Source organism: Brachyhypopomus gauderio, chromosome 9, assembly GCF_052324685.1.
Source record: "Brachyhypopomus gauderio isolate BG-103 chromosome 9, BGAUD_0.2, whole genome shotgun sequence".
In the NCBI taxonomy this organism is placed as follows: domain Eukaryota; kingdom Metazoa; phylum Chordata; class Actinopteri; order Gymnotiformes; family Hypopomidae; genus Brachyhypopomus; species Brachyhypopomus gauderio.
The window spans coordinates 2420356-2442861 of NC_135219.1; the positions used below are offsets into that span (position 1 = coordinate 2420356).

The following is a 22506-nucleotide window of genomic DNA, read 5'->3' on the forward strand; positions in this document are numbered from 1 at the left end:
GTGGGAAAACCGAACAGTCATAAACTGCGGTGCCTCAACGAAAGAAAAGAAGAAATCCTTCTAAAATAAATTTCGCCTCTAAACGTCAAAACAAAGGAAAATGGATTCTGCCGTAATGAAAGATCTGAAGGGAAAACGGTCCTCTGCACAAGCTACATTCACCAGGAGAGCAAATAAGCTGTCTCTCACTGCTGACGTCTTGGAAAAAGGAGCTCTTGCTGATGAAATGCGTGCACTCAGTGCTGACTTTAACAGGATGCATGACACTGCGCTAGCCCTCTTGGAGGCTCTGGATGATGTGGATGATAGTGAAGAAGAGGCAAGAACCACGAACGCAAAAATCGAGCAATGTCTTGTTGTTTACAGTGACACCGTCCAGCTCACCAGAGAAACACTGTACAAGAAGTTTGCAAGACCTGAGATTCTGCTCTACATTGAAGGAACAGAGGGAAAATGCAAGGAAGTGGAAAATGCAAACGTTGCAGATATGCCAGAACATGAATTTGAAGCCCTACGTGATGGCTTTTTGGAAGGGCTACATGAATTGGAGCAGAAGGTCTTAGCATGGGAACGTCTCGTGTCTGACAAGGTCACTCAGCATAAGCAGGAAATTTATAACCTTAAAAGCAGAGCACGGGCCTGGGAACTGAACAGGAGAAAACTGAGCCGGATGCCCAAACCAGAACCTGTTGCAGTTGATGCACTGCAAACAGTCAACCAGCTTAGTGTCTCAGAGGCTTCTCTACCACCTAAAACTCCTACCATCTCAAAGCCACAGATCAGTCTGGAAAGAACGCGTCTGCCTGTTTTTTCAGGAGACATGACAGACTACTATCGTTGGAAAGCAGAGTGGGCGGAGTTGGAACAGCTAGGGAACCCGATGAGAACTGCTGGAGTCACACGTTTCCATCTGCTGGCAAGCTTGAGTGAAAAGGTGAGAAGAGACTTAGTTCTTTCCAGCTGTTCGACCCCAGATGAGATATTCAAGCGCCTTAACAATCGTTTTGGAAATAAAGCAAGGATAGTTCTCAAGATTGCTGAGGATATTGAAAGCCTACCTCCCGTGAAGGGAAATAACCCTAGGAAGGCAATTGAGTTAATTCAGGCCGTGGAGAGGGCCCTGAGCAATCTAGTCATCCTGGGAGAGGAGGACGTCTTGAAGAACAGGCTGGTCGCCCAATCACTAGAACGAAAGCTGCCCAGCTCCCTTAAGGAGAAGTGGATTGAGTATAAAGCAGAACCTCTGCATGGATTTAGTCCACAAACCCACTTCGACTGCCTGCTGCATTACCTTCAGAAGCAGGAGGCTGTGCTGGAGGAACTAGACCAGCTGGATGAAGGTCTCAAAGAGGCAACTCCCTATGCAAAATTGCCTGTGGTCAAAGTAGCTAAGAAGGCATATTCCAAAGCTACCTCGGGCCAGAGGGGGTCTCAGCCAAAGCCACAGCCGAATGCTTGCACCGCCTGTACTGACACAGCCCACGCTGGTAGGCTTTTTGCATGCATCACATTCCGAGGAATGGATCTTCAGAGCAAGAAAAGCCATCTCAACGCAAACAGGCTGTGCTCACAGTGCCTTGGTTCTCACTCGCAGAATGTGTGCAGTAACAAAAAGTTTGTCTGCACTAAAGCGGACTGTCGAGTTGAAGAGCTCCATCACTACCTGCTGTGCCCCAAGTCCATGCCTCTGCAAAGTGTCAGGAGAAGAGCAACTGGCAAAGGTCTTGGCCTCACCAGCCAGCAGGAGAAGCTCCTGGATAAAGTTGCCCCTGAGCTTAGAGAAGAATTTAGAGAGGCCTTCTCAAATAAGACTTCTGCTACAACCTGCACTGCTGGAAAAACACCAGTAGAGTATCCAGTAGTTATGATGCTTCTAGAAGTGACGAGTAATTCTGGTCAGCTTATTGGAACATTAATAGACCTCGCCTCCGACACCAATTACATCACCCATTGCGCCGCCCAGCGACTCGGATTGAATGGTGAGAGCATTCAACTGATGGTGCATGGTGTCGGAGGAATGACCAAGACAGTCAGAACCAAGAGGTACTTCCTTCGCCTCAGAGTGAAGACCACCAAGGGAACGGTGGCAGAACACAAGGTGGTCTGCTATGGGTTGGAAAGCATTGCCGATGTCAGTCACCCTGTCACCCCACAGCAGCTCCTGAAAATATTCCCGGATGTCGCTGCAGCAGAGCTGACCCGGCCTGAGACCATCGACCTGTTGATTAGTCACAGAGAGGGTCGGCTTGTCCCACAACCATTGAAGATGGAGGGTGATCTTATCCTCTGGGATGGACCACTTGGCAAAACAATAGGTGGTACCCACCCCGACCTCTTCGAGTCTGTGGACTTGACCCTCCACCAGTCTGAAACCCACTTTGCTCGAACCATGAGGACCTCTTCGAAACTTTACAGAGAAGTTCTTGTGAGCTCAGGTGGGGACCTGCGACAGATGGTTCATAGCAACTCCACTGCCACAAACAAAGAAGTCCTTAAATGGTTTAAATGGGACAGTATCGGGGCAGCTTGCAACCCAAAATGTGGAAGCTGCAAGTGCGGAAAATGTTCCCCGGGTGGCCAAGAAATGACCCTAGGAGAAGAAAGGGACCTGGAAAAAATTAAGGACTGTCTCTCATATGTCCTGACAGACAAGCACAGTGATGCTCCTCATTGGGATACAGCTTACCCTTGGAAAGTCAACCCAGCCATTTTGCCAAATAACCGCCAAGCAGTGGAAGCAACCTTTCGAAACACTGAAGCTCGGCTGGCAAAAGAACCACTGTGGGAGGCAGCATATAGGGAACAGATTCATGATATGGTGGCAAGAGGAGCCGCTGTCAAGTTCACTAAAGAACAGCTTAAAGACTGGAATGGTCCGGTGTGGTATATTAGCCACCTGGTTGCTCCCAATCCTCACTCCAGCTCCACGCCAGTGAGAATCGTCTGGAATAGTAGCCAGGAGTTCAAAGGGTTGAGCTTAAACAATCTACTTCATAAAGGTCCTGACGTTCTTAACCCCATCCGAGGTGTCCTCCTTAGATTCAGAAGTGGATTATACGCAGCCCTTGGCGATGTCAGGAAAATGTATAATTCTGTGTGGCTTAAAGATGAAGAAGTACATCTCCACCGATTCCTTTGGAGGGATGACCCCAAAGAAGAAATTAGCGAGTTTGCTGTGGTCAGGGTCAACATTGGGGATAAACCTGCTGGTTGCATCGCCCAAGTAGCTATGAGGGAGACTGCTAACCTGCCCCAGTTTACATCTATGACTGCAGAGCGCCGCATCGTGACAGAGGACTGCTATGTCGATGATATATTGACCTCCCACAATGACGCTCAAGCTCTAACCCAGATGACTGAAGGAGTCGAAAAGATCCTAAAAGCAGGTGGCTTCTCACTTAAACCTTGGGTGCTAAATGGCCAAAGTGGGAGGAGTGAAGAACCTAACAGTCTCAGTACTGAAGCAACAGTGCCTAAGACTCTGATACTTCCAAATCAAATGCGAGACGAAGAAAACAAAGCACTTGGTCTAGGTTACGAGCTAGAAACTGACAAACTCCGCCTGTTGACATCAGTGAACTTCTCGAGGCGGCGAGGTAAGATGAGAATTGGGTTGAACCTACGAGAGGAAGAGGTCAGGGCAAACACTCCTGACCCTCTCACTCGCCGAATGCTACTAAGCCAAATTGCAGGGTTTTATGACCCTATTGGCCTAGCCTCACCCGTCAAGCAAAAGGGTGTGATACTAGTGAGGGAGTCCTTTCAGGAAGCAGGAAAGGATCGTCCTGTCAGAGATACCTGGGACGACCCCCTCTCACCGCATCTCCGCGAGGCTGCAATAACGCTCTTCGAGCAGTACGTACGACTCGGCAAAGTAAGATTCTCCAGAAGTCTTACTCCCCCTGGAGCCACAGGCCACCCTATGGGTGTCACCTTCTCAGACGGTAGTGAAGCTTCATATGGAGCAGTGCTGTACCTCCGCTGGGAGACTGCAGGTGAAGTTATTGTCAGACTCGTCGAGTCTAAAGCTAAACTAACCCCACTAGAGCAAAAGGGTGATGCCATCAAAGCAGAGCTGTGTGGAGCTGTCTTCGCAACGCGTCTGAGGTCCTTCTTCGAAAAGCACTGTTACATTCAAGTCGACAAGTGGGTCCACATAGTTGATAGCCAGACCATTCTTGGAGCCATCCAGAAGGATAGCTATGGCTACCAGTCTTTCTTTGCCAATCGGGTAGGGGAAATCCAAATGGCCGGGCCCGTCGACAGTTGGAGATGGGTCGAAGGGAAAGTAAATATTGCTGACCTCATCACGAGGGGAGCACCCCCTGAAGATCTTGCTGAAGGATCAGCTTGGCAGGAAGGCCCTGCATTCCTCAAACTCCCTTTTGAAAATAGGCCCGTGAAAACGGCCGGAGAGGTTCTCTCCTCTGTCACCGGAGATGTTGCAGCACTTCAAAGGAAGGCGTTCTCTTCAACAGTCACGTCAGTTGCAGTTCAGTTCAGGAAATGGTCAGCCCAGAGCATCATTGCTCTTGTGGATCTGGTTGAGCCTAAGCGATTCAGCTCTCTGTCGCGCCTATGTGGGGCTGTCGGCTGGCTGAAGAGAGCAGTAGACACCTGGCTGAGCAGACGCGCCTTGACCCCTAAAGCCTTAAAGTGGGAGGGAAAAACTTACCTCTCAGCAGAAGAAAGGGCTGTTGCTTTTAACTTTTTGGCCCTTGAGGCCCAGCACGGCGTCACGTTCCGAGACTCGATGCTTGATCGCCTAGTCGTTCAAAGAGAGCCAACCATAGGCCTTCTTGTCTGTGGAGGGAGAGTCCAGTGTTTGGACGAAGATAAAGTCGTCGTTCCATTGATCCCATTCCGTTCAAGGCTTGCATCTCTATTAGTCAAAGAAGCCCATGAAGAAAATCATGAAGGTATCGCTCCAACCCTCCTTCGAACACGAAAAAAGGCCTGGATTACGCAGGGACGAAAACTCGTCAAAAAGATGCTAAATAATTGCATCACCTGTGCAAAGCAAAGAGCCAAACTATGCCAGCAGGTCATGAGCGACCTACCCCCTGAACGCACCCAGAGAGCTTGCCCCTTTGAGTTCACCACACTTGACCTCTTTGGTCCTTTTGAGGTTAAGGATAGTGTAAAAAGAAGGACGTCAAAGAAAGTGTGGGGAATCGTTTACTGCTGTATGGCCTCCAGGGCAGTCCATGCGGACCTTACCGATGACCAGTCAGCAGAGAGCTTCCTTTTGGCATACACTCGCTTTGTCGCCCTAAGGGGGCATCCAAGGAAACTGTGGTCCGATCGGGGGACGAACTTCGTCGGCGCCAAACCAGCCCTGCAGCAGTTCTACAAGCATCTGGATTGCCTGCAGACCTTATCCATGGAAAATGTGTGTTTTAAAGTGTGACCTCATTGAATCTTGCGATCATTCAGTCAAGTGGGAGGTGTTGTGTTTACCCATTACTGTGTAACTGCGGGTCAGGGAGGTTACTCACCATTGGTGCACGTAGCCAGCTATCTTCTAAATATAGTCCAATGCGAGCTCATTGTGAGCAGTTGGTGTCCAATAAGAAGCCACAAACAATGTTTAAGTTGCGCTCGCGCGAGATTATGAACATGGCGTTTTATCATTGACGGCGGCGCATCACCAGTAAGTCACCTCTCTCTCTCGTTCAGCTGCGATTTCTAACGTTGTCTTTGGCTTAATTTAAATGCGTATACGTATAGCTTAGTCTGAGTTTAGCGCGTATACCGTTTCGCTGCTTTAACCGACGTTAGCACCGCTTAAGGACTGTTTTTGCTGTGTTTTCCAACTCAGTTGTGTTCTGCCACGCGTCTGCATGTTATCTGTTGCATGATGGGAGATGTAGTCCGCACACTTTGCAGTTTAGCGCTTGATTTCTATTGAGTAAACGCAACTGTTTGACTACAATTATATTTATGGCTTTGTGTCTTTGATAAAACGGTTAAGTGTTTATATTAATCATTATTATTATTAATCACTACGCATTTACGGTTAAATATTGAAATGGGTTTACCAGGTAAATGTTAGGTCAGCTAGTTATTGCACTGTGCTACCCCTGCCAAGTATTTTCACTGTTTATATGTTACATTTATTGCATTTGTGCATTGTTTATATATTATATTAACCCTGGGGTTAATTTAAATATCCTGCATTTTTATGAGCATGGCTGTATGGCCTTATTTATACCATGTTACTTATGTATACGGTTTTTTTTGTACTTTTAGGTTTATGACCTAAGAGCTACCTAAATGCTGACTAAGAGCCAACTAAAGGCTGCCTAAAAGCTGTGGGAATAACCTGAAAGAAAAAAAAAATAAACAAATCCACAAAGAGTTATATCTGTCTGCCGTTTCGTCAATGCCCTTTCGGTGGGAAAACCGAACAGTGTAGGTGTGTAGGTGGAGTGGTGATGGGTGTAGGTGTGTAGGTGGAGTGGTGGTGGTTGTAGGTGGAGTGGTGGTGGGTGTAGGTGGAGTGGTGATGGGTGTAGGTGTGTAGGTGGAGTGGTGGTGGGTGTAGGTGTGTAGGTGGAGTGGTGGTGGGTGTAGGTGTGTAGGTGGAGTGGTGGTGGGTGTAGGTGTGAAGGTGGAGTGGTGGTGGGTGTAGGTGTGTAGGTGGAGTGGTGGTGGGTGTAGGTGTAGGTGGAGTGGTGGTGGGTGTAGGTGTGTAGGTGGAGTGGTGGTGGGTGTAGGTGTGTAGGTGGAGTGGTGGTGGGTGTAGGTGTGTGGGTGGAGTGGTGGTGGGTGTAGGTGTGTAGGTGGAGTGGTGGTGGGTGTAGGTGTAGGTGGAGTGGTGGTGGGTGTAGGTGTAGGTGGAGTGGTGGTGGGTGTAGGTGTAGGTGGAGTGGTGGTGGGTGTAGGTGTGTAGGTAGAGTGGTGGTGGGTGTAGGTGTGTAGGTGGAGTGGTGGTGGGTGTAGGTGTGTAGGTAGAGTGGTGGTGGGTGTAGGTGTGTAGGTGGAGTGGTGGTGGGTGTAGGTGTGTAGGTAGAGTGGTGGTGGGTGGAGGTGGAGTGGTGGTGGGTGTAGGTGTGTAGGTGGAGTGGTGGTGGGTGGAGGTGTGTAGGTGGAGTGGTGGTGGGTGGAGGTGGAGTGGTGGTGGGTGTAGGTGTGTAGGTGGAGTGGTGGTGGGTGTAGGTGTGTAGGTGGAGTGGTGGTGGGTGTAGGTGTGTAGGTGGAGTGGTGGTGGGTGTAGGTGTAGGTGTAGGTGGTGGTGTCTATCTTCTCTACTGCAGAGCCACATCTGGTCCAGCAGTGCTGTAGTGAACTCTGGTGGTTTCTGCCAAAGAGAGTGTGGAGGACAAAGAGTGTAAGTTGAACCAGGAAGTGATACTGTGGCAGGTCACATGAATGCTGAAACCAAACCAGAGATAAATCAATACAGATACGACACTTTGTTATGAGGTTTGTACCTGATTTGCTGATTTGAGGTTTTCTTCTCTACTGTAGACTAACTGTTCCATCTCCCTCAGCAGTGTTATAGTGAACTCTGCTCCTTTCAGACACTGAAGCAGATCAATTGAACAAGAAAACCTCAGTTCATTCAGGATCTGACTCTGCACCAGGTAAGACTGATGTTAATGGACACAAAGACAAAACAATATGATTATAACAGCTTCACCATGAGATTTGTACCTTTGTTTCTCTTGGTGCAGTAGACCACAGCAACGATAATGTGGAGGAAGATCACAGTGACCATGGCAACAGGGATGTAGGGCGGAGTCTGAGGAGAGTCTGTAACAACATCAGAGAGTTGTGAGTCTCCAGAAAGAGCCATAGCACAAAGACCATTGAAAGATCACAGAGAAGTCTAGATAATCTAGACCAGGGGTGCCCATTACATCGATCAGGAAGGAAGTGTCGGTCAGTCGCGAAGGAATGTGGGTAGATCGCATGATATTAAAAAGTAGTGGATGAATGACAGGCTATCGTCCATCTGCACTGACGGTTGCAACGATCGACACACATACACCGCCCCGGTAACAATTTACGTTCGCCACACCCCCCCCAACAATATACGTTCCCCCCCCCCCCCCCCCATCTATAATTTACGTCGTTCGCAACCCCCCTCAACAATATATGTTCCCCACCCCCCGTCTACAATTTACGTTCGCCACCCCCCCCTCAACAATATACGTTCCCAACCCCCACCCCACGTCTACAATTTACGTTGTCTGCATGTCTGCATGTGTGTATTCATGTCTGCATGTGTGGGTGTGTGTGTGTGTGAGTGTGCTTGTCTGCATGTGTGTGTGTGTGTGTGTGTGTGTGTGTGTGAGTGTGCATGTATGTATGGGTGAGTGTGCATGTCTGCGTGTGTGTGTGTGTGCGCGTGTCTGTGTGTGTGTGTGCGCATGTCTGCGTGTGTGTGTGTGCGCATGTCTGCATGTGTGTATGTATGTCTGCATGTGTGTGTGCATGTATGCATGTCTGCATGTGTGTGTTCAACCAAGCAAAACAGCAAACTGCATGTGGACTAAGTGAAATTTACCTGTAATATCTTGACGTGTTACAAAAATACATCAGATAATGGCATCTTACCTGGGGTCTCTGTGCTGTGTGGTCCAGTAGGTCTTTGATATGATGCTGTGGTTGAAGGTCCTAGACTAGTTTGGACATTGGTCACTGGAGCAGATCCTGTAGGGAACAGAGAGGGAGAAAAAGAGAGAGAAAAATCGAAAGAGAGAGAGAGAGAGAGATCTGATAAAGATCATCAGATGCATGTGGACTAAGTGAAAACTACAGAAGGTCCTTATACCTTTAATTTGAAGAACTACACTGCTCTCTTTCTGCCAATGACACATCTGTACACTCCATCATCCTCAGTCAGGTGTGATATGTGTATAAAGGGATTTCCTGTAGAATCAGTAACCAGCTGAATTCTGCCAGTGTAACGCTGAGTCTGGTCAGTGGGGTATATTTATTTATCTCTGAAGGTCCATGTAAGAGTGTTGGTGTGTAGTCCAGTTATGGAGCAGGACAGTAGGTTACTCATGCATGTAAGGTTCCTCGTCTGTGGGCATGTCAGATATGGTAGGCTGTCGCTCTTCCTGGATGGTTGCAATGTTGTGTAATACCACATATGCCATTATTATGTGGCATGCCCTATCAGGGGTTACTCTGAGCCCCTTCAGGCACTGGAACCTGGCCTCGAGGATTCCTAGGGTCATTTAAATTCTTGCCCTGGTTTTGCTGTGGGCCTGATCATAGCGGGATTGTGGTCCAGGTGGAGGATCTGAATAGGGAGTCATGAGGTAGGGCAGGCAGTGATACCCTCTGTCTCCATGAAGGAGGCCATCATAGTGTCCTATAATCGCATCTAGGGTTTGCAATGATTTAACTATTACACTGCATGTGAACAACTAGCAAAACTACCACAGGCCTACCCTGTTCACATTTGTTGTATAGTGTGGAATCATGCACGGATCCTGGCCATCTGGCTTCAACATTTGTGATGAGGTGGGAAGCATCACATATGATCTTGATGGGGAGGAGAACGGTTACATGATGATGTGTTTGTAACTGGGGTTTAGGTTCAAGTTAATCTGCCAGCGAGCAGGCTAGCTTCAAAGCATAAGTTGCTATAGTAACTGACTCAGGTTCTCTCCAAGCTCAAGTTCTGGAATACTCCCCAGGTTATTATTATTATTATAGTAGTAGTAGTAGTAATAGTATAAATAGTGGGGAGTTGTTAGAATGTCCTACAAGGATAATCCTTTTGTGTAATGTCCATAACTCTTCATGTATATGTTGTACAGTAATTATTATTCATATCATCTTGTGATCATACTGCACATTTATTTGTTTCTGTGTCAAGTGCTGTGTCATATGTCCTGATCTGCCTGTGACTGCTGTTATGTTCTTTCTGGGCTGCAGTACATACAGTATTCAGTATGTCATTTACATATTTCCTGTTGAGATCATCTGTTTGTCCATCTACATATACTCATGCGTTTCAAGAATAAAGTGTGTGTGTGTGTGTGTGTGTGTGTCTCAGTGTAACTGTGTCTTTCATAATGAGATTTGTGGCACCCCAGGACCCTGAAGGAGGAACAACCGGACAAGCGAGACAGACGGTGGGACGAGACGTGCAGGTTAAGGGACACTGGGAGTTTATTCCCTCCTCAGCTGTGTCCTCTTCCTCTGAGCCCCATCAGCTGAGTTTGGGGGATGTTGCCCTGTTTGCTCAAACCAAAACGACTCACATTTACATCCTGCCCAACACTTGTTACACAGATCTTACCTTTAGTGGTAGTTGATGGACTGGATGAGTTATAACCATGTTGAGATGTAGTAGGAGATAGTGATGTCACTGTTGTAGTAGATTTACCTGAAACTGTTGGACATGAATTATCAGTGTCCACTGAAGTAGGATTTCGGCCCTCTGCAAGAATAGAAAAGTGTGATCAGTTGAAAGTAATGAGACATGTTTACCATTAGATTTTGTTCTACAGAATTGATGTATTTACAACTTGTACAAGTAGAAGTGTTCAGTGAGCTGTGTGTTAGTGGAGAGTAGAAGTGTTCAGTGTGCTGAGTGTTAGTGGAGGGTAGAAGTGTTCAGTGTGCTTGTAACGATTCAAGGGGGCAGGTGTGAAGCAAACGCAAGTTTTAATGTAATTTATTAAAGAAAACAAGAGATGGACGAAACTGACGAGAATACAACTCACACTAGAATATACTTAACAGAACACATCCAAAACAACAAGACGGCAAAACAGAACCACTAAGAGATAGAACTAATCTTGATTAACTACGAAGACACACACAACACAAGACAGAACTAGAACCCACGGAGGACTAAACGAACATAATGGTTATCAACACTTAGGGTTACAAATACGGTAACAGCTACAGAACCAAACAGAATGCACCGTGCGGTAGACGGTGAACAAGACATAAATAACCAAACTGAAAGACTTAACTAAGCACAGACGCATAAACCAGCAGAGGAAACAAAGACACTGAAGGAAAACTACCAAACACAGGGAGATGGAACAAGGTAGCTAAAAACAGACACAGAGTACAACTAGAATGCAAACGGAAAGAGGAAACAAGTCAGGGTAGGTGATGTGGAGCTAGAACAAAGAGTACTCACGAAATTCACAATGGCCGACGAGGGTAGACTGGGCAGGGAAGACTTTGGCTGTGTTCGAAATAGACTACTACATACTGGATACTGCATACTGGACTCAGTATATACTGGATACTGCATACTGGTCCTCATAGTAGTATGCAGTACAGTTTCCAGTATGCGACAAAAGCAAAGCACACTACGGGGTCACGTGAACGTAGCGTTGCATGATGGGATGCAGTACACCACAAAGATAGCTCTGTTCGCGTACTGGAATATTTTGCAGACGTAGTAGGTCATCCGGGTATGTTTCACATACTGGAAATTTTCATTTGGTCACATACTGCATACGCCATACTGATTTGGGGCTCGATCAGTACGCCAGTAGTATGTAGTAGGCTATTTCGAACACAGCCTAAGTACACAGAATTCAGGGAAGTAAAACGAGACACAGGTGGAAACATTGACGAGGGTGCATAGCAGACAGAAGGAAACCAAGGAAATGGGGAAGCTAGGCGGGACATGGGAGGAGGGCGGAGCTAGACGTGACAGTGCTGTATGTTAGTGAAGACAAGAAGGAGGGGCTTAATGTTCTGAATCACTTGGTGCTCAAGCAACCAGAGCTTAATCAAACATTAATATTAGTCTGTTACTATTCTGGGCTGTTTATACTCTAAAAGAAACACATAGTATGTTCACAATTAGAAACTCTAGTCGGTCTGTTGTCATGCATGATGTGTGTTGTAGATCTAGTTGTATAGAAGGCTGTATATGTATGTGTAGATTTTTGAGTTGTCTGGTAGTGATACAAATCATTACAAGTCATTAAATGTTAGCAACATATCATACACACTTTAAATATTCAAGAGGTTGGTTTACCTGTTACTTTGAGTAGGACCACTACATAATGATCACTGCTGATCATACACCTGTACTCTCCCCAGTCCTCTTTAGTCAGGCCACATATGAATAGAGAGAAATTTCCTGGAGCAGTAACCAGCTGAATTCTACCAGTGTAGCGGTTTGTCTGGTCAGTTGGGTAGATGATGTTAGATTCATCAGTAAAACTCCATCTGACCGTCTTTGGGTTGGTCAGCAGTTGAGTGCAGTAACAGGGCAGCAGGACAAACCCTCCCACGTATCCACTCACCGCTGTGAGATGATTCTCAACATCCTTACAGACTAGAGAGAGCAGAAACACTCACATGTTACACTACTGTTATGTAACCTGGACAAGCAGTGAAATTCATTTAAGAAAAATCATATGAAGACAAACAAATATATTTTTTGCATCCTTTTGTTTTTGTAAACAGTTTATGCTCCAAGTCACATGTATTAACATATGAATGGATCAGAATAATCTTGTATTTGTAGAGTCAGGGTCTGTAGCCCATCTGGTGCAGTACAGTTAGTGTGATCCATCCTCCAACTCCAGTCATGGTCAGTGTCTGGCCACTGAACCACTGTGCTAACCACTGTGTCTTTTGTTAAAGACGTTCTTGTAAATTCTGTAATTTCTAAACCTAGTCTTTAAAAAAATACATATATATATATTTTTTTTCTTTTTATTTTATTTTTTTCTTTTGTACACTCTACACCACAAGTAAGGCACCTTCATTTTCGTTATACCTGGTATAATGACAATAAAGATATTCTGATTCTGATTCTAAATGTATTTATATTCCATTTATTTTTATGTTTTATGTTTTAGATGCTGGTGATCTAAAATGGTAAATTGTCCTTTTGAGATTTTAATTGTACTGAAAATGGGCAGTAATGGCCTAGTGGTTAGGGAACTGGTCTTGTGACCGGAGGGTTGTGGGTTCGATTCTCAGACCGGAGGCCATGACTGAGGTGCCCCTGAAATCCGTGTATCATTCGTTCATTTGATATTCAACGGAAAATCAAAAAACTATTCATTATTTTGTTTTTCGTTTTGAATATAAAAACAAAAAAACAAACCAGGCTTGTATTTTTCAGTTTTTTATTTGATGATCCAAACAAAAATCCATCCATCCATCCATTATCTGAACCGCTTAATCCCGCTAGTTGGGGTCACGGGGGGCTGGAGCCAATCCCAACATCTCCGGGCGAAGGCAGGGTACACCATGGGCAGGTCGCCAGTCCACCGCATCCAAACAAAAATAACTAAATAAAAAATCGGATTCGGAGCCAAACTTGATTTTGATTTTTTAACTCGACCCATTTGTGTGCCCCGGAAGTTGTTTATTCTTCGTGGTCTTCGTTTGACTGTGGTAAAGTCGGTTTCACGTTCGCATATTCGGAATTCTTTCACAATAATAAGTGCCAAAATGTGCAAATTCTCATTTCTGGCAAACAAAATAAATACCTACAACTTTGTTTACGCCAGGAATATACATATTTTAAGTTGTAGACAAACATTTTATTTAAAATGTACTATTGTGACCACTACAACGTCTAAGGCACCATCTACAATTTACATTAACACGGTTAACACGGACGCAAGTGGTGGTAGTAAAGGCCCCAGAATATTTTTTTATTCAATAATTTCAATATCTTTTCAATGGTCCATCATAAGACCACCAAACAAGTTGTATTACACAAAGTGCATCCCAAATAACAATCTGCAACTTTTATATAGTTGTTATTTAGGATGCACTTTGTGTAAAACAACTTGTAATACAATGGACAGTCATGGCCTGATTGTAGGGAACTGGTCTTGTGACCGGAGGGTCGTGGGTTTGATTCCCAGGCTTGAGGCCATGACTGAGGTGCCCTTGAGCAAGGCACCTAACCCAGGGGCGCAGATGGAAATTCTGAAGTGAGGGGGACCAAGCTGTACAATATATATATATATATATATATATATATATATATATATATATATTGTAGATGCTAGATTTAGGATGGGGTTAATATAAATCTGGAGGGGACATGTCCCCAGTGCCATCTGCGCCCCTGACCTAACCCCAACTGCTCCCCGGGTGCTGGGCTGCCCACTGCTCTGGGCACGTGTGCACCACAGCCCCCTAGTAATCCCTAGTGTGTGTGTGTGTTCTAACTGCACAGATGGGTAAAAAGTGGAGGACAAATTTCGATCGCGGTGAAAAAAAATCACAATTGACACATTGGTACACATATGGTACATTTATATGGGTATTTCTACCTTGCACCAATTTGTGGTGGTCAGTTTTTGTCTAATTATGTCAGTAGCTTTTAAACGCTGCATCATAAGATCATAAAACAAGCTCTTATTAAGCGCAATCCTAAGCAACAACCTATAAGTCAGATATGGGTATTTCTACCTCTTACCTAATAGTGGTGGTGAGTTTTTATCTTTTAATTTCAATAGCTTTAAAACGGTCCATCAGAACAGCACCAAACAAGTTGTATTACATTAAGCCCATGATGACCAGCAACCTACAACTCAGATATGGGTATTTCTACCCCTTACCTAATAGTGGTGGTGAGTTTTTATCTAATTATTTCAATAGCTTTTCATAATATTCTTATTTTATGAACAGCACCTGTAAATACCCATGTAAGAGTTGTAGGTTGTTGTTTAGGATGCACTTAATATATAACTACTTGTTTTTCTTCCCCATGACTGTGTAGCATACAGAACTAGACTGAGAGACCAGTTTTAGTTCATTAGCTATTTAATATTGTCTTCAATATTGAACCTTTTCACAATATTCAAATTTTCTTAAATATATCAGTCTGCGTGCCACGAATGAGTATAATATACAAGTTTCACCTTTTGAATGGAATTACTGAAATAAATAATCAGGGCTCTCAAGTTTTGGATTCATGTCAGAGTGTGAGAGTTGTTGACGGGGGGGGGGGGGGTGGCGAACGTTAATTGTTGAGCGGGGGGGGGGGGTGGCGAACGCTTATTGTTGTTGAGCGGGTGGCGAACGTAAGTTGTTGAGCGCGGGGGGGGGGGGGGGGGGGGGTTTGTATTTTCGCGATCGAACTTACATAGATATGAATCGGAGGTAAATAAACTAGATTTTGTGGCATGTGAGCGTGTGAAGACGGTCAAATGCGTGTGTCACACGCTCAATGCGTGAGACTTGAGGGCCCTGAAATAATATACCAATATCTGTGTAACGTGGTGGGTTGAACACAATCGCGATAAAGGGCTGGCACATACTTTAACGGAGCTAGTCTCCTCTTAAGTAGGGTGACCAGAGTTGGGTTTCTGAAAAGGAGGACACCTTTTGTGCTGGATGGGGGTCATCGGTGTATCGGTGAATGATTTAGGTGGATGGTGTGTGTGTCGAACGTTTTTTCTCTTTAACTCCTCCGTAAACGTACACTTTCGTTTCATCGCAGTAGAACCGGCGGACACACGTGCTTTCGCTTGTAAACACTTTTGCACTGTAGGCTACATGTATTCTGTTTGAGGCAGTCGAACAAAATCCCGGACGATTTTGAAATCCCCCCCCAGACATTTTTTAGGTCTCAAAAGTAGGACATGTCCGGGAAAAAGAGGACGTCTGGTCACCCTACCTCTAAGTGAACCGCGCCCACACAGAGAGTGCGCGACTTACGAGGCATACCGAGAACACACTTCACAGAAACACTCACGAAGGAATATGATGACCACAGCGATTATGAAAGGAAAACACGTTTATACGGAGCCCCGTAAGGGTCACTGACGAAAAAAAATTTGAAGAGCAAAATCCGTACGCACGGATTTATAAACCGTACGTACGGATTTATAAACCGTACGTACGGATTACTAAACCGTAAGTACGGATTACTAAACCGTACGCACGGATTACTAAACCGTACGCACGGATTACTAAACCGTACGCACGGATTACTAAACCATACGCACGGATTTATAAACCATACGCACGGATTACTAAACCGTACGCACGGATTTATAAAACTTGTGTACAGATTTTGCTTTCTCCGGGCCTCCGTAGCTTTCTCCCTAGTAACCCCTCCAGGGCTCCGTAGGTTTTAGACTACTCAGCCCATGTCCTGGTCTTATATGTCACGGTTTGCCTGCTTGTGTCTGGGTGTTTTCAGCCTCGAGCCTGCAGCGCTGCAGTGCTCCAGCCTGCAGTGCTGCAGTGCTCCAGCCTGCGCGCGGTATTAGGAAACGTGTCTGCTGTGCACCGCGCGAACGTCTCGTGACGAAGTATCAGTCGCGCGACATAATACGCTCACATCACCGAGGCTATCTCCACACAAAACCAAAAAACCTTCTCACAATTTACCACAAAACTAAGTAGGGTCGTTATTATTACAAGATTTATTACAAGATTTTAAATAGGAACAATATTCCATTTGTTCACGTCGCTTTAATGGGTATAGCGGTGAAATTACAATAATCAAACAGGTTAACAACGTCTCTCTGAATGCTGTAAGGCATCACTTCAACATGTTATACACTTCCTGTTTTCCCGTGTCACAGTATAACGTAACGTAGTGCAAAATTCTCTAGATTTAAAAAACATTAGCGAATATAAGATCTCTATGAATGTTACAGTACAATCCAAACGTGGTCTATTTAAAATGAACTAAATCAAAAATGAGAATGGAATTCTTTGAAAACTAAAAACACAGAAATGCTGTTCTAGAACACAAATAATCGGAAGAAGAAATACCAGCACACAACATGGCATATTGAGCAGTGGGCAGATAGGTGAACGCATTTAAAGGGGCAGTTTCAGAGGATTATTGAAAGCCTTATTGATGGTGGGCCAGAGAAATAACAAATGCATCATGAAGAACAGGTCACTCCCTAAGAGAGGAACCTGATTTTAGCCTGATCCAACATCATTTTCTACCTCAAATCTAACTGGAAACACGGCATATTGAGTAGTTAAGCGCACAGAGAGCGCACTGAAATGGTTCAGAGGGGCAATTTCAGAGGTGTGCTGTATGCCTATAAGGCGTCGGGCCAGACAAATAACACATGCATCATAAGAGAAACCTGTTTTTGGCCTGGCCCAGAATCATTTTAGCCCTCAAATCTAACTGGAAACATGACATATTGAGTAGTTAAGCACACAGGTGAAATGGTTCACAGGTTCAAGTTCAGAGGCCTGCTGTATGCCTGTAATGTCTTGGGCCAGGCAAAACTCAATTGCATCATACATGACTAGTTCCTATATGTATGAGGAACCTGTTTTTAGCCTGGCCCAGAATCATTTTATGCCTCAAATCTAACTGGAACGAGACGAGACGTTCGCGCGGTGCACAGCGGACACGTTTCCTAATACCGCGCGCACGCTGGAGCACTGCAGCGCTGCAGGCTCGAGGCTGAAAACACCCAGACACAAGCAGGCAAACCGTGACATGTAAGACCAGGACATGGGCTGAGTAGTCTAAAACCTACGGAGCCCTGGAGGGGTTACTAGGGAGAAAGCTACGGAGGCCCGGAGAAAGCAAAATCTGTACACACGTTTTATAAATCCATGCGTACGGTTTAGTAATCCGTGCGTACGGTTTAGTAATCCGTGCGTACGGTTTATAAATCCGTGCGTACGGTTTAGTAATCCGTGTGTACGGTTTAGTAATCCGTACGTACGGTTTATAAATCCGTGCGTACGGATTTTGCTCTTCAAATTTTTTTTTCGCCAGTGACCCTTACGGGGCTCCGTACGTTTATATAAGTATGAATGCTGAAGTAATACAAGGCACAGAAAACACGGCAGAGACTAAAGTAAACGAGCACTACAAAACACGACAAATATTAACACCGGACCACTATCATCACTGGATACCCATTTGCTGCAACGTGCACGAAATCTCTGCATGCGTCTGACCACCTTCAAATAAATATTTAATTAAACTAGTATGTGGTTCCAGTCCGGTCATGTTGTCTATAACAATATAGACCATGTTCCAATGTCTAGGGTACAATCAGAGTAGAACAAGTAACACTGCAGTGCACTCCCGCACAAACGAAGCCCACGAAGAATAAACATATCAGTAACTTCCAGGGCACACAAATGGGTCAAGTTAAAAAATCTAAATCAAGTTCGGCTCCGAATCCGATTTTTTCTTTAGCTATTTATGTTTGGATCATCAAATAAAAAACTGAAAAATACAAGCCTGGTTCGTTTTTTTTGTTTTCATTTTCAAAACGAAAAACAAAATAATGAATAGTTTTTTGATTTTCCGATTTTGATTTTCAGTTGAATATCAAATGAACGAATGATACACGGATTCCCTGAGCAAGGCCCTTAACCCTCAATTGCTCACTTGTATAAAAAAAATGTAAGTCGCTCTGGATAAGGGCGCCTGCCAAATGCCGTAAATGTAAAATGTGTTTGTGAATAGTATTTTACCTGAAACATAAAGAAAGAAGTATCTGTATTGCTTTTGATTAATATAACACCTGTACTGTCCCTCGTCCTCTTCAGTGAGGTGTGATATGAGTAGAGAGAGATTTCCTGGAGAGTTTCTGTACTGTTCACTCTCACTGGAGATCTCGTCCCATAAGTTTGTGTGTGTGTTGTATTTCTCCCAGGTGAAACTCTCAGGTCTGGTGTGTGTGTTGGTGCAGGAACAGGGCAGCAGTACTGACTCTCCTGCATATCCAACAATTCCTCTTTCACTGTGATGTTCCAGTGTACAGCCTGCAGAAACACATATGTAGAAGACCTTCACTATCAATCCCCTCAGCACATGTGTATGTACTAACATTTAAAATCCAGCGTTGATTTTCTTTTTGACATGGAGTAACTCTCTCAAACACACTCTGATCTGCTTTCAACACATTATTATAAGTAGAAAGAATCATAATCTTTTACACTCTTGTACGTTGTCCTGTTCTGGTACATTCTGAACTGGGATTGTACTGACTCCTCTCACTCCTCTATCACTCTTCTCTCACTCCTCTCTGACTCCTCTGTGTCCCTTCATGTTCTTGTCCCTGCCCATAACTGTGTCCGTCTTCTTTCCTGTGTCTGTCCCTGTGTTTGTCCCTCCTCTGTCTCCCGTCCTCCCAGGGTCCCAGTCTTATACAGGACTGTTGGTCTGTTCTCCCCAGGGGAGGCGATATGGCGTCAAAATAGGACCTAATGTTTTGAGAATCAACAAACAGAATCCATAACCAAGAAATTACGTTTTGTAATTGAGAAAACTGTCGTTAATATTGAGAGTTTAAAAAGCTGGTTTGTAAACACAATATTTATGTTTTCAATAGTCTATTTTGAGTTTAATATTCTTGAAGAATCCGTTTTCGTTTTCGTTGCGCCTTTTCTCGTTCGCGCTTCTCTCGGTCTCGCTCTCGCCTCCAGAAGTTTCTCGCTTTTGACTTTTGGACCTGTTTTTACGAGTGGGCGGGATTTACACAGTCATTGGCTGATGGAGTTAAGCCCCGCCCACCCATGCCATTCTACACACACACGATTACAATATACAACAGGGTAGTCGTAACTCCAAACAATCTACTTCAGTCTATCTACTGTGGGTTACTAAAATAGATAATCGTTAAAAATAGCTGATATGAGAAAACATAAACACACATCTTGCATGTGTTTGCCGGTGTTGTGCCGAATTCCGACTCAAACTAAGAATTAGGAGAACAGTAACACACTTGATATACCGAAGTTCACCTCCGACTACGTGACCTCACCATTTTACTTTGTTCCACGTCGTTACAGACAATCGTGCATCTTATATATCTTAATGACAGTGAAATAAGTTATAATCACAGTACCCGAACCCACCCCGATTAACGGGAGTACTGTGATTATAACTTATTTCACTGAGCACTCTAGGTTTGTCCTAGCTACATAATAAGATATATTTAGGTAATAATTGTCTATTTTATATTTTATTAAAAATTAAATAAGTCAGGTTGTCATTAAAATTTCTTGGTTATGGATTCTGTTTTTTGATTCTCAAAACATTAGGTCCTATATTGACGCCATAAGGCGACTCCTGGAAATGTCTTGACTGCCACAGTTTCCACATTCTGGTTCTGGCCGTCAGTACGGATCTAGGGCGGGACTGTTGGTGCTGGACGCTCCAGCAGAAAACATCCCTGTGTTGGGGGTTGTGTCATTTCTCTTGATATGTCACATGTGTATGTTGTTAGTGTGTGTGTGTATTTAAGTGTGTGTGTTGTGTCCTTTGAACGTCATTGTGTTTGAACCCTGTCCCTTACAGCATGCTCTGTGCAACGTCTTTTAAGAGTTTAGTCACCATCCTCAGGAAAGTCAGTGGTCCAGTCAGTTATCAAGAGGTACTGCTACAAAGTGATCCTCCTCTTTGATCATGCATGTAAGATATAGTGCTACAAACATTAGACAGACAGGAGCCGATCCTACACACTACACACTGATCAACATCAACATTACAATCAACATTCATCCTTTAAAACACCAGAAGACCATGAAATAAATACAACTTCATGCTTTCGTGCAAGTGTCATGAATGTCTCGGCAGGTCCTTTAATCAACATGAATTATTTTAGGACACTGTAGGCACGACAGCAGGACAGATGCTTAGTGGATGTTTTTGTGCATATACATAAATACATATATACATATATGGAGTACAGCAAACAGTTCATCAGGTGTACAGGGTCAGATTGAGAAGGTGAATAAACAGACTGCTAGCGTTAGCTGTTCACACTGGTGCTGGTGCTAATGGTGTCACTCTCCTCCACTTTTTATGGTGATAAATCAGTGTCACCAGAACCTGAACCTGAAAACATGATTCAGGTAATAAAAATGGAATTTCAGGTTGAAACATTCAGGTTTATATTCAAGTTCTGGTTGAAGAAACTAAAAGTCTAGGGGGGGCGGGGGGGGTGGCAAACGTAAAATGGACACAAATATCTATCGATCGCCGGTTGTTGGCGCCAGAGCGAACTAGTAACTCATTGAATCATAGATGTGGATCAGAGGTAAATAAACTAGATTTTTTTTTTCGGCGTGAGATATCGGAAAAAACGAATACAGAGACGAATACAGAAAAATGATCAAACCAATAAACTCCTAGAAATCGAGTATTAACTATGAACCACAAAATAAAAAACGTAATTGTGACGCACAATCTCGTAACAACGAAAACAAGAAAAACACTGACCTGCAACGAAAATCAAGACACTGAAACTAAATACAAGACATAGCAAATCAAACCTCTTACAAGGGGACATGGCTAAACAGGGGCAAAAACAAAACAAAGAAAAATCAAAATTATACAGAGCAGAGACACGTAAATAAAACTGACAGGTGGGGGTGGGGCTAGGTATGACACAAACAAACATGCAAGACACAAAGACACAAATAAAAACGGAGGAATAAATAAAACAAACACAAATGAACAAGTGAGAATTAATAATTCTGGCAGAAAATGTGTTGACTGCAGCTAAAGGTCAACTAAAGCTAATCTGTCTTAGTGTTTTATGGACAAATCTTTATTAATTTATGTCTTCAGAACAGAGCATCCAAACAACTGATGTGTCAGTCTAATCTCAACCTGCCTTAACTATGAGATCTACTTGAGAATTTACAACTCATGATTAAGGACCAATGTTTAATCTAAGACCACATGTTCTCACAAACCTACATAGAATATCTTCTGGGACACATTTAAAAAGAAAAACAATTACATCAGGATTATATCAAGCTTATGAAGTATGTTTTGATCAAATCTTTAAGCCTACACATGCATAGGCATCCAAAGAGTGTGTCTACATATCCAAATACAATAGCAGAAAAGATGAAACACTCACCATCAGCAGCATGGAGCACAAGCAGCAGATACACACACACCTGCATTCTTACTGAGTTCAACACACTACACACACACACACTGTAGGACTGCTGATACACGTCTTATACACTTCCTCTTCAGAACTACAATCTCCTGAATGCTCTGATCACCGTACACACACTACACAGCTTCAGAACTCCTGCCGCTTCTCAGAACTACGGTCTCCCTCCAAGAACCACCACAGAACTGTGACCTAGAGTTCTAGATCTCAGAGGACCTCTACTGTAATGGACCACCGCCTAGTGTCCACACAGCACAGAGGACGTCTTCACATACAAAACTACTTCCTCCTCATCTTCTCTTCTTACATATGAGCATACAAACTAAATATAGGAATTAAAAAAGTGCCTTCAGAGTGTCATCACTTCCTCCATCTTGTGTCTCCTCTCTCACATGATGCATTACGCAATCACATTGTCAGCCATAACCACCATGTAGTTATGTTTACCATCAGGGCCAGAGTGGGACACTTTTTCAGCCTGGGATTTTCATGACCAAATCTGGCCTAAAATTATTTTTCCCTCCCAATCGGCCCAAACTAGAGACTGACATGAGCCGGCCCATCGGGAATCCTCCTGAATCTCCCGATTAGCCACTCCAGCTCTGTTTACCATCATTCAGTTGCATTTGATGTGTACCAACATATGGGAATATTTTCTTTCCAAGCAAGT

General features: G+C 44.2%; 1 protein-coding gene across 1 annotated transcript; it reads right to left on the reverse strand.

Annotated features, from left to right (window-relative positions):
• Positions 1–7148: 7148 nt before the first annotated feature.
• On the reverse strand, positions 7149–22113 carry LOC143522421 (uncharacterized). Its single transcript, XM_077016144.1, has 8 exons — positions 21795–22113; positions 18394–18684; positions 11978–12280; positions 10268–10408; positions 8566–8661; positions 7660–7758; positions 7437–7529; positions 7149–7303 (listed from the first exon to the last, which is right to left on the reverse strand). The coding sequence occupies exons 1-7, from the start codon at positions 21838–21840 to the stop codon at positions 7465–7467; spliced, it is 1041 nt and encodes a 346-aa protein (XP_076872259.1). The 5' UTR covers positions 21841–22113; the 3' UTR covers positions 7149–7303; positions 7437–7464.
• Positions 22114–22506: the final 393 nt, after the last annotated feature.